This window comes from Cyanistes caeruleus, chromosome 4, assembly GCF_971803275.1.
Source record: "Cyanistes caeruleus chromosome 4, bCyaCae1.hap1.1, whole genome shotgun sequence".
NCBI classification, from domain to species: Eukaryota; Metazoa; Chordata; class Aves; order Passeriformes; family Paridae; genus Cyanistes; species Cyanistes caeruleus.
The window spans coordinates 57,460,298-57,472,957 of record NC_141704.1 but is presented as its reverse complement, the minus strand read 5'-3'; the positions used below and the strand labels follow the sequence as shown (position 1 = coordinate 57,472,957).

The following is a 12,660-nucleotide window of genomic DNA, read 5'->3' as shown; positions in this document are numbered from 1 at the left end:
CAAAACCTGAGTGTTTTGCTTCACACATCTTCATTTGATCAGACAAGGAGGAAAAAAAAAACCCTGGTCCCTGAGGCAGTTGGAGAAAAGGGCTTTTGTGTGGCAGGAACAGGCAGATGCTGTGGAGTGCTGCAGCCCGCGGCACAGCTGGTCCGCAGCCAAATGCTACTTTCGAAGAGCTGTCCAAAAATCCGCTGTGCCCCCGGATGTGAGAGCTTTCCTCTGTTTGCTTACTGCAACGTGATGTCCGGAGGTGTTTGTGTTCCCCAAAAACACCCAGGATATAGGCATGAGCCAGTGTCCAGCCATTGAGTGCTGGAGCTCCTCAGGGCTGCGGTTTACTTTCTGTATGTAAACAGGAGTGCTGCTGTTTTATTTGTCTTTTCATGGTTCTGGGGGAAGGGGAGGTGAGGAAGATAAGGTTACATCTGTCCTAAATCCCTGACTTTTTACAGAGGTTAAAGTCTCAGCTGAACACGTCTCTTTGCTATGTGGTGAGAATAGTTTAATAATTCAAACAGACTCCTTGTACTAACACATGTCTGCAATTAGTGCTGGGGCTGCCAGTGGGGTATGAGGATAGCAGGAAGCTGGCAGCTGAGCTGTCTACAGAGGTATTAACAACAATAAGGGAAAAGAAGAAAGAAAAGGCCGATTCTCAGTGCAAGTGCTCTTTCCTCTGCTTTTTAAATTTTGCAAAGGTGAACTCTCTGGGTGAAAGATGGCCAGCTGCAAGCCATAAACAAAGAATTTCTTTCTTTTGCAAGCAAGTTTATATACAGGTTCTAAGGGTCAAAGTCTCAGTTTCCTTCCCAAATTGCCCTTTCCTGAGAGCAGGGGTGGTTGCTACTGTGTCAAAATTGAGGGTTATTCTGGGACTTTCCAGCTATGGAAGTGGCTGATGGCCACTGAGGTGCATGTGGAAGCAGAGAGGGGAGGAAGAGGAGGAGGAGGGGTGTTGGCAATGCTTTGAAAAGAAAGAAGGAGCAGCTTAGGTGTAGGTGGAAGTTTTGGGGAGTTGGAGGTCTGGCTGCCCCCGGATAGTTTCTGCTTTAGCTGCTGCTCAGATGCCTTTTCTTCTTTAGTTCTCTAAGCAAATGGAGCCACTTTCAATGAGACGATTGTTTTTTCAAGGACAAAAAGTGATCTAGCTTTAAGCATTCACAGTAGTACAGAAGTGTATAACATGTGAAAGATTCCTGTAAATCAAGGAGTCTGTGATTTTTTTTAATCAGAGTGAGAAGTCCAGTTTGCTAAAATTGTCTGTCTGCTGAGTTCAGTAGCTGCACAGTCTGACCTGTGGCAGTCTCTACTGGCCAGTGTTCAATGTTATATCACAGACCATTAAAAATAAACTTGAGAATTATAATGAAACTAGAAAATCATTTTAGAAACTAACCACTTATTCGCTCTCAGACAATTCTCTTATAAATGCATATTCTTTTCTTGCTTACAGCTTGCTGCTTTGGAGCTGCGTGTGAAAAGGAGAAAGCACAAATATTGACAGACAAACATGTTGAACATTCTTCCCCACCCTGAGGTCCTCTTTCTCTCTGGTTTTCTGAAGTTGAATGTTTGTTTCCTCTTTTGCTTTTCCTGCAGTGATTTTAGGAAAATTCCCCATTCAGAAAAGAAACAATAAATAAAATCTGCTAGACCTAACTTCAGTCAAATGGAAAAATAAAATAACATTTGATTCCATATCAAAACAGTGATAGACAGAAGGCTAATAAAAATCTTTATTGTCAATTTGCCAAAAATAAGTAGCCTGTGGCCATGTTTATTTCAGCTGAGTGTGTTAAGTTATAGTATCTAAATAGTGTCAGACTAAGTCAACACATAGGTATGATACTTTCAAGGATGACATCCTGAAATTGGATGATGCTGGTGGTAAAGTAGCTGCATGTGGAACCCATGGGACAAATATTGTAGCAGACATATTCCAGCGTCTGCTGTTCTTTAGTCGGAGTATAATACATGCAAGAATTAGAAAGAAGGAAATGCTCCAGTTTTAGGAAAATATATGAACAAATATAATTGACTCTTGCTATTGCTCCAAATGAAGTGTGTAGACTGGAGGGAAAGACATTGTCCCCAAGAAAGGCAAAAAAACCCCAAAAACAACCCCATTTTTATAGGTTCATCCTTGACTTCTTTCATGGCTGGGAAGTATTTCTGTGCCTTGTTTACACATTAATGGGCTGCCTACACCATTTTACTCAATGTCTTTGTTGATGTACCAGGAAGTTCAACTACTCTGGTCATCCTTTTTCTTTCTTCTTTGCATAGTGGGGTGTTATAGTTTATACTTCTATCCTTGTTGGGAAGCACCTGGTTGTGAAGTGCTAGCAAGTCCTTGGGTATCAAAATTAAAATAAAAGAGGCTTTCTAAGGTGGTCATGACCCTCTAGCAGAGCCCTCTAAGAGTTTATTAGTGTTATCATTTACAGTAGGTAAATACGAGGCTACAAATCTGTTTTGCCATTTGTAAAGGCTTTTCTTGAGCTGGCTTGTTATTCCAGCAGGGCAGCTGTGGTCCTCTGTTTATTGCCTTGTATTCAGTCAATATTTTCTTTTCCTCAGCGTCAGTCAGAATTGACTCAAGACTTACTCATTTTGAAAAAAGGCACAGTTAGCATTTGGAAGAGGTGTTTGAACATCCAGGGAACCCTCTGAGAGCCAGCTGTGCTCAGGGTTTTCAGCATGAGGCTTCATGGCCACAGGTGCTGCTGGAGCTGTGAAATGTGAGGGTGTGAGCACACCGTTTCCCTTGTGGGTTTATACAATATTGACTTGTTTAATTCTTAATTTAGCCTACAGGAAACTGAATCTTGAATTTCAGTGTTTGTTTCTGCAGGAGAGAGCATGATAAAGAGCCAAGATCAATACTGCTTGCAAAAACTAAACAAATCAAACAAACTTAGACTTTTATAGCATCGTGCCTCAGCCGACAAAGATTCCTATATAAGATGGTAGATAATGCCTCATTGTTCAGAAAATCTCATTACAATTCACTGTGCAAGTATTTTTATATAAAAATAGAATTCTTTGTGTGAATGAGATGAACAGGAATGATTTGTTGCAGTGCAGATTTTTCATTTACCAAAGATGTAGTTTTCTGACATTGCAAAGAAGATGAATAGACAAAGTTTTTGGCTATTGATGGGAACTGCATTGGAGTTTGAAGAAAATAGATTCCAAAGTTTGGTTTGTGCTCATTTGAATAATAAACAAACATGAAATTACTCTGCTACATAGAGATCTAATATATGTTGCTAGTGTAACGAATTCAGTGCAAGAGACAAAGTGGTAATTAGTAGTGGCTGTCAGGAGCTTTAGCTCTGGGGCCTAGAAGCTGGATATGGGCTCTAGGTGGAATGCTACTTCTAAAATAGACACATAAATCAATCAGGAAACCCATTTTATAGCAAATGTGTTAATTGCTTGGCTGTGGATGTGCATGGACCCGTTTTCCTGGAGCACACAGAATGTTCTGCACAGCTAAAATAGTCATATGTGGTGTCGGAGTCTGTGCTGGAATGTGTTTCATTTTCCTTCTGTGCTTCAGTGAGCATTAACCCCCTATATTCTATTCCACACATATTATGTTCTGGTGACAGATCCTGTAGGAACTTTCAGTCTATCTGAGGGAAATATGCTTTCCCATTTTTGGTGGTGCACTGTAGTGATGCAGTTGGTGTGGCGGGAGGAGGCTGCTTCAGGACTTGAGTACCATGCTTCCATTTTCCATTTTTTTGTTGCAGTTTGGTGACAGGCTCCTCAGTTGTAATGTGTGCCTCTGAGAGGACTTTTGTTTTAGCTGTAGTGATTGGAGGAGGAGGTTGTTAGACAGAGCTGGTAGATCCTGCTGCTGACTGGCACGGACAGCCAGGGCACATATAGAATTGTTCTGATCTATTCTCTCCTGTGGCTGGCATGACAGACAGGCTAGGAGATAAACTTTCCCCTGCCTTTTTGTCTCCACAGCACTTCACAGAGTTCCTGGATGAATTTTCACCTGATGTCCTAGGCCAGCTCTTGAATGATCCCTTCTTGTCTGAGAAGAATGAAATAATGGAAGTGGAACTGTCTCCAGCATCCCCAGCGCCCCTCATCCAGGCTGAGCACAGCTATTCCCTCTGCGGGGACTCTCGACCTCAGTCTCCCTTGACCCACATCTCTACTGATGACAACTTTAATGAAGGTACAACACACTGAGCCCGTGTTCATTTCTTGTGATGATGCAGTAATGAAATACTCCTGGTGGAACTGTGGCTGTGGAAAATGGTGATGCATAGAAAATGATGAAAACCCATAGCATTTTTAACAGTTATCTGTAATTCAGCAGTTCTAAATGTCTGGAGGGGAAGAGAGGGGAAGGCAAGAATGGTGGGAGGAGGAGATCCAGCCTTCTTGTTCTGCTGTGAAGGGATTGATGGAGGAGAAAGACCATGAATATCTGGTAACTCTAAAGAATAATTGCAATGTCAGGCTGACTCCTTTGACTAATACTTGGTTTATTTTCACCATTAGCTTTACAGTACAAAACAGTGCAGTGTTAAGCTGCATTACAGTAAAGGGGAGAGAGATTAGTGCTTGTGGCTAAGTATTACCAGCTAAGCTGATTGTGAAGATCCACCAGACAGGTCTTCAAAGGCTGACAGTTTTGTAGTCCAAAGTGCTCTGTTGGAACAAGATGAAATCTTTTAGAGGTTTTACAAGAGGACAACTAATAGAACCTGTGAGGAGGATTTTTCAGTGTGGGACAGGATTTTTTGGAAATGATTGGGAAACATAATCTACAGAAAATCTTCCATTTTTATATTTCCTAGTTGTTTTATATGAATATTTTTAAATTAACACATACAGAAGATATTAATTGTGGAAGGGGAAACAAGCACAAGGAACATCAGAAACCAAGCTTTTCTGGAAGTTAATAGAGAGAAGCTTTAAATTAAGCTAAAAGTGAGGGGAGTTTCCTTTGGGGAAAATTTCTGAAGAAATTCATACTGCTGAGACCACTGTAATAGAACTGTAGTCAAATGGTGTTTTAAAAAGCCAAGAAACATTAACAAGTGGGTTTAAAAACAGAAAATGAATGGAAAGCATTTCATCTTATGTTCAGTCTGCAGAGTGTTTCATAAGAGAGGAGGAGGAAGAAGAGTTGTTCTTGGTGTTTGGGATTTTATTTAATCTTAACCCCAGGATCTTGCTCACGACCTTTCTGCACCTATTGACTTCAAAACAGTGAAGCTCAGAGAAGTGCTTAAGGGAATTGCAGTATTAGAGTGAACCTGGCTGTCTGATAGATATTCAAAGGCATCACCCTGATGATTTTTCATTCCTTGAATCTGTGAGAGCAGGCAGAAAGGATTTTGTGGATGGCAGTACTGCAGGGCTTGACACTGGAGATGGAAAGCAGCTCTGTTACTGGACAGTGAAGGTACACAGCACTCCTGACAGCTCCATTGAAGGCCAGTCCCCTTGGTGGAGTAGAGCACAGATACTGGAAGCTCCAGTGTCCTTTTGGGGACCAGAAAGTACAGAGTGTTGAGGAGGAGGTCCATATGCTCCAACATGATCCTCTGCTGCTGGGGACCTCGGAGGGGTTTTGTGGAGTGGCAGGAGCTGAGACATATATAGAATGTCCAAAAAATTTGCATTCTCCAAATATCCATCCCAATGGTCAGGTTGGTGAGCTCTTATAGTGTGTTCATGCTTTTTCTGTGGTGAGGAGAAAATAGGCTGGCCTTGTTCAGCACATGATCTTCAAGACAGGTTTAAGCCCTTCGGTGTCTGTTTCCATCTTTTTTTTTTCCCCCCCAAGTCTCCCACCACCTTATTAAAATTTTGTTTGATGTTTCCTCTCAGCCATTATGGTGAAGTGATTGTTTGCTCTGATTCCATTTTCCTGGCCTGCAGGAACGAGTAATTTCTGCTGTGAGCTGTTTCTTTCTGGCAACTGCTGAGTTCACCTATTCCTGTAATTGTAAATTTTATATAAAGTTTTTCTAAAAAGAGCTAGAACTGTAAAACCTAGGAAACTCATAAGCCTGGGTTTAACTTTTCTGAGAAGTCCTGTTAAAATTCAGTGTGAGAGCACATATAAGTGGCCATAAAGTCAAGGTCCAAACACTGGCTTTCCCCACTTACTCTTCTGACTTCACTGTATTGAGGCCATTTCCCCAGCTTTCTACAGAATAACTTCTTTGAATACTTACAGCCCGTTGCTAGTGTGGGCTCTCTGAAGGTGTCAGTTTTAAAGCACATGTGTACAAGACATCTGGCATTTAATGCATTATTTGGTTTCTCCCCATGACTAGAATCTATTCTTAGATTCAGTTTTGCATAAACTTTAAAGATACTAGAGGGAGAGAGATTTACAGGCTTGACCTGTCTGCTTGCAGCTGGCTGATCACTTTTGTTTGCCTGAACTGGTAAATAGGACTTACGGCCTGGGGAGGGCTTCAGGCTGCAGCATGGAAAAAGGAGGCTGTGTGCTGTTTACAAACTATCCACACCAGCTGCACTGCCACCTCTCTCCCACCAGGTTTCTGCTTTCTGGTTTTGAGCCCTGGAGTTTTTGGAACAACTGTAGTGTGGCTGTGGAGAAGGGCAGTGGGTAGCTGCAGAGTGGAGAATGCTCTTGAAAGGACGTGAAGGAGCTGAGAGGGCAGACTGAGAATAGGGCTGATGGGTAAGGGAGATCTCATCACAGCCTCTTGAGGCACAGATTCATTTCTGACAGCTGTAAAGAAATAGAGAAAGCTCATCCACAGCCTAATTTTCTCCTAGGGTCTCTGCAGCCTTTTAGAAAGGAAGGGCTGTGGGTCAGACAGCCAGGAGCAAGGCAAGGCCCAAGTTTCAGCAGGCACTATGGTTATTCTCCTTGTGACTTGAGACAGGAGTGTAGGCTCCCTCCCTGCCCTCCCATGCTTGATCTTGTTGCCTGTGGGCACGAACAGCAAAAGGACAGTGGCTGTCCCTTGTTTGGGATGTGTGAGATACATGGGTGACAGCTGAGTACAGGTAATACTGAGGGGCTGGTGTGTAGCAGGAATGTGAAAGCAGGGCCTGCAGCATCTTGTGGGGCTTTTCATCCTCTGAGATGAGTTCAAGTGCTGGGGGTGTTTTGTGGTGGTTTGATTTTTCTGGTGTTTCTCACTTAGTGAGCCTGACAGGGCAGTGGACAGCTGACCAGTCATTTGGATGCTGTGTCTCCTCAGACTGTGCCCAGGTGCCTGGGTGCATTCCTTCCCCAGTCCCCTGAGGCCTCTGATTTTGAGACCAGTCTGGGTCTCCACCTGCCCCTCCTGTTCATGCTTTCCTGCTCAGGAATGCTTTGAAGTTACTTTTGGATTTGAAGAGGCTTGTCTTGGCTGAAGGTTTGACAGACTGATTGCTGAAATGATGTGTTTCTGTTTTATTCCTAGCTGTGCCAAAACTGGGGCTGGCCCCAGACTGTAACCTGTATTGTTACTGGGTTTTTACTGCTGAGGTTATGTTTTTCTGTAATGTGCTTTTAAAATCTGAATTTTCTTTTTCAACTTTAAAACTTCAAGTCCATCTCTCTACATGGTTTGAAAAAGAAAAACACAAACAAATAAGAAACGCAAATGAACCAAACAAGCATCCCAAAAACGTGGCTCCTACTTTTCTCCCTTCAACAATAAATCCATCCCTCATCTCAGGCAGGGCTATGAAAAACCACTGCTTAGGTATGGATTTCACAAGCAGTAATCAGTGTCATATGCTCTCTCTTTGCATAGAGGCACCTCTATGAGCTTGAGGCTCAGGTTGGTCTTCATAGATTTTATATGTATATTATATATGTATGCACACACATAACATACGTATGTATGTATGAGTCATAAGAGTTTTATTATTTATAGTAGGTTATATTACTAATCTGAGAATCCTAATTTTATTTTTTATATAGCCTCTGTATGGAGAGGTACAATGTCCTGCTTCTGTCTTTCTCCAGATACATTGAACAATGAAAATGGGAATCTCCGCTGCCCTGATTTTAGAGAAAATGGAAATTAACAAAGAAATTCACTTGTGCTTTCAAAAGTTGCTGCCAAAGCTATACTGATAATTTTAAGAGCATATTCCTGCAACTTTTTTTCTGTGTAATTCTTTCTCTTTTGTATTTATTTAGGAAGTAAGGAGAAAGCCATTAGTGGGAGTAGCCTTTTTATGTGGAAAGGTAGCAGTCAATCCTTGTCACCATCTACAGTGTTAAAGTCATAGAATCATAGAATTCTCTGAGTTGGAAGGGACCTATGAGGATCATCGAGTCCAGTTCCTGGCCCTGCACAGGACACCCCAAGAATCACACCGTGTGCCTGAAAGCTTTGCTCTGTATGAGAACAACTAAATTCATACCAGAGTATGAGGAGATTTTAGAACTTCTATATATCCAAGGTCCACAACTCAACAGGTCACTCTGCATCAACCCTGTAACTCCTACTTGAGCAGCAGCATGTCTGAAAAATGTTAGTTTTGAGTTGGAGGTGGGTCTTTAACTTACGGTTATTGTTAATAATTGTCAGCTCTATTTGCAGTCTGGCCTGCTTTAGCTTCCAGTTGCACATAGATGAGATCTCATTTTAGCCTTTGTTTCTTTTAAAGAGCCATCTGCTCTCTGAAACCTCTTTCCATAGGTGTTTGTAGGCTGTGATTAAGTTCCCTCTTGATTGCTGCCTGGATACAGTCGGAATGAACTGCACTTCCTTGGCGTTTCCCCTGAGGTGGAATCTTCTGGAGATTCAGCTGTTGCCATGCCTTTCTCAGCGCAGGGACTTTGCAGTTTCTTTTTCAAACTCTTTGTCAAGTGACTACAGAAACTGGTTTCCCAGGAATAGTTTTCCTGATGATGCTTGTTATGGGAATACTCCTCCCACTTCCAGTCCTGCTGTTTGTGAAACCAGTGATCTCATTTTTTCTGTAGTGTTGCACTAACAGCTTGTGCTCACTTAGTTATGTACTGTGAGCATCAAGTCCATTTCATGTGTGTTGAATTCATAATACAGATCTGCCTTCACAGCATCTGTGTGGGGTGTGAGGAGAAAAATCCAGACCTGAGAGAGAAAACTTTTATTTGACCACAGTGCTTCTGTAGATAACTTTCTCATACCTTAAAATATCACTATCCTATATAGAATATTTAATGTTATCCAACTATAAGGCTGTAAATCCAGCTACCACCATCAGTCTGTGCCTGACTCCCATGTACATTAAGGTGATATGACTTTGTTTCTATCTTAGTAACTTTGATAGCGATGGAAATTACCTGTGGGTTTTACATGGACTCCGTGCTGGTCAAAGAGGGGTAGAATGATGATCATTTGTTATGAAAAAAGCTATTTTTGCTATGTGTTGTAATTAATGTGTATCACTGCTGCTCGTCTTTGCCCCTTTATTTAACTCTCCCTTCCTGGTACTTTAAAAAGGACCCCAATGTTTGGTAGTCAAACAGTATCTCTTTTGTCGCAGCAGTTCTGAGGGCTTCAGTTTCATTGTTGGCGGTGGGAGCGTGTGTGCACGCCGGGAGGGGGAAATGCCATCTGGGAAATCTGTGAGAGGAACTGTTTGTCGATGAATGTGGGCTCTCACCTCCCAAAGGAGAGAGGGGGAGAGGTAGAGGCGTTGGAGTTCAGCATTTCAGGCATAATAAACAGGGCCTGTGTCTGACAGGGAGTGTTATGTGAGCCCAGAGCTGGGCACTGAGAACCATCGGAACCCAGGGGATAGGGAAGGAAGCCGTTATCTCTCCAGAAAGGTCCAGTTTGCCTTTGGGAGGCTGGAAAATCTCTGACCGCAAAGCTGGGGACGCTGAACTTTCTTCCCTGCAAGTAGCATGTCCAGCTGCTTGGACATACAAAATGTATGCATCAGCAGCCCTTTTGGGCTCATGGTGCAGAGGTGCTTGTCTGACAGATCAAGCAGTTGTTTTCCCCACAAACAACTTGTGAGCCACTTCCAAGAGGTGCCTTCCCTTTTGCAGTTAGCTGGCTCCCAGCTGGCAGCTGTTCTGTGATGGAGAGCTGGTGAGCACCCCTAGATGCTACTGCTCCATGTATGGAGGCACTCCCTGCTCAGGGGGAGATTAAGATGAGCACTGAACACGTGTCCAGAGGCCAGCGTTGCACACAGGGACCCTTGGTGCAGTTGAAGCACCATCTGCATCAAAGCGTGTCATTAGCGTGTGGTGAGCTGAGCCTGAGGCTGCAGATGGTCGTGCATGGCAGAAGCCAGGTGGGCTGTGCATCCAGCCCTGTGGTGCATGGTGACATGCATGGAGTGGTGCATGCACCTAAAGGAGTTAGTTGGAGCCCTATTGTTTGAGTCTGTGACACAGCTGAAGAGGGAGGTTATTTAAATACACTTGGCTTTGGCTCATTAGGGAACTTCCTGCATTACCCTGTTCAGAGATGGCTTTTCTGATACCTGTGCACTTTGATAGTCTGTGGTCTCCTTAAATTTTCAGTTTTGTTTTTCTCTAAGTTACTTTACCCATCGCTTGAACAGCGAACTGTAAGATGGAGGCAAAACTGCCTCTTCATTCTGGTGATACAAATAAAGATACATCCCTTGATGGTTCTGGAGGTCTTATTTGCACACTGGTTTGAAATGACATTCAGTGCACACATCTGCTTACTGTGATGGAGATCTGTAATGGTGGTATGGGCTTTTATTCCCCTTGAAGATTGGGTTCAGTGGTACACCCTTCATGTGGGTTGTTTACACAGTGGTGCTATCTTACTTCTTACTGCAGGGGAAAAAAGGTGAAACCCATGTTGTTTTTCTGGGTACTTGCAGCTCTACTTGAGAGGAGTGAGGGTGAGATGCAGAGTGAATCTCTCATTTATTTAAAAATGCACAGTAAATGCACATGCAACTTCATTATCCAGCAATAAGTGTCTCTGTAAACTCTAATGAAGAGTGCTGAAAAGAATGTGGAGAGCAAGGGACACGATTTTAGTTATTTTTGCAAGTTCTGTTTTTCTGTACATTTATCAGAAAGGGTGAAATTTAGTCAGTGTTGGAGAAGATCTACTTTTTCACAGGAAAGGAGGTGGTATGATGGACAAGATTGAGGAATTAGTTGGATAGAAATAGGAAAAGGAAAACAAAACTTGTCAGGAGCTCTGATATTAGAAAAACTGTACAGTTGAAATAAGCATTTTTGATCTTTCCACTTTTCCTATCCTGCATTTCTTTAACATGTTCATGGAACAAGAAAAGAAGCAAAACGTTGCAGTTCTGAGAGATATGAATATCCTAGAAAGCTGCACATGGTCTTATTAAGACACTATGTAGAATTTTTTATATCTGTATAAATACAGATATATTAAAAATGTTTTTTATAAACACAGAAATGGTATATATTAATTATGACATGTAAAAACACGGCTGTTGTTGGTTGTGTGCCTAAATCACACACACTGATTACAGCTACAGCTGTGATGCTCAGAGGAGCACATTTCTCTTGACAGTCATCATCACAGTGTGTGAGGTGTGCAGTGGAAGATGTGTGCTAAACAGGTCTGCAGGAGAAGAGGAACAAGCTTGATGACAGAATAAGCACACAAAAACTTTCTGAAGGAATGTAATTTTAGTCTTGGACACAGGAGATCTTAGGTGCATCTGTCACAAACCCTGGGTGTCTGTGACAAATGGGTTTTTTGGATGCCTGAGTTGAAACTCTTATGTTTAACTTGCAGCAGTGGTAGATGCTCACAGCCCAACCTGAAAACTCAGTGCATACTGGATTTTGATCAAGTGTAATAACGGGGCTAAATCATCTGAAAATCCAATTCCAGTTATCTCCAGCTGGACATTTTAAATTGCTAGTTACTTTTTGGCCTTAGTCTCTCCATGTCTCACTTGAATTTTCAGCTCCACTGTGAAAATGAATTCAGGTTGTGGAGCATTTCCCTAGGAGGGAATTAAATAGCCCTGTGGGAATATATTTTGAGTTGTATATGGTAAAGGAGAGGTGAGGCTGTGCACAAGACAGTGCAAAGAACAAAACATGGAATATCTTCTCAATTAGTGAAGCACCATGCATTCTGCTTGTTGGATAAAGCTCGGATTCTGCAGAGAAATTGGTCACATTATTAAAACATTCCTATTTTTAGGTATATGTGATGTGCAAAAGGACACTGAGTTAAACTTTCACAGGTATTTCCTAACACCTGGGCACTTTGCAACCTGAATGTTCGATTCACATGGGTGATTTACCAACACTAGTGCACTGTATGCAGAAGTGTTGGCTGGCATTTTGCTGAGTACTGTGTGGTCTCCCTAAATGACATGTTCCATGTGCCAAAATGCCTAGCATTCATGGACTTATGGATGTGTGGGTAAAGGGAAATGCTACTCATCTGAGCAGTCCTTGCATGATGGAGTTCTGAGGTTTGTAGAAAATTTCGGCTGGGGAGGGAACTGACAAGCCAGGATCACTTGAATTCAACACTGAACTGTTTTGAAACCTGAGAAGAGATTTTTAAAGAGAGAGAGCCAAAATGACAGTACTTAGGATGTGTTTTCTTAGCAATTTTGAGAGCTAAATCTCTTCTTGTTTAGGCTTTCTTCTTTCTATATCTGAATGACTTGTGTTCTCATTGTTCTGTGAAACCTCTCCCGTGGTTC

General features: G+C 42.3%; 1 protein-coding gene across 4 annotated transcripts in view; it reads left to right on the top strand.

Annotated features, from left to right (window-relative positions):
- CREB3L2 (cAMP responsive element binding protein 3 like 2) overlaps positions 1–12,660 on the top strand; it is a 74,220-nt gene that overhangs the window by 34,355 nt on the left and 27,205 nt on the right. For all 4 annotated transcript variants that reach the window (XM_086884912.1, XM_086884913.1, XM_023937881.2 and 1 more), the window contains exon 2: positions 3,988–4,204. In XM_086884912.1, the coding sequence (XP_086741038.1) occupies positions 3,988–4,204 (217 nt within the window). The remainder of the gene's footprint in view (positions 1–3,987; positions 4,205–12,660) is intronic.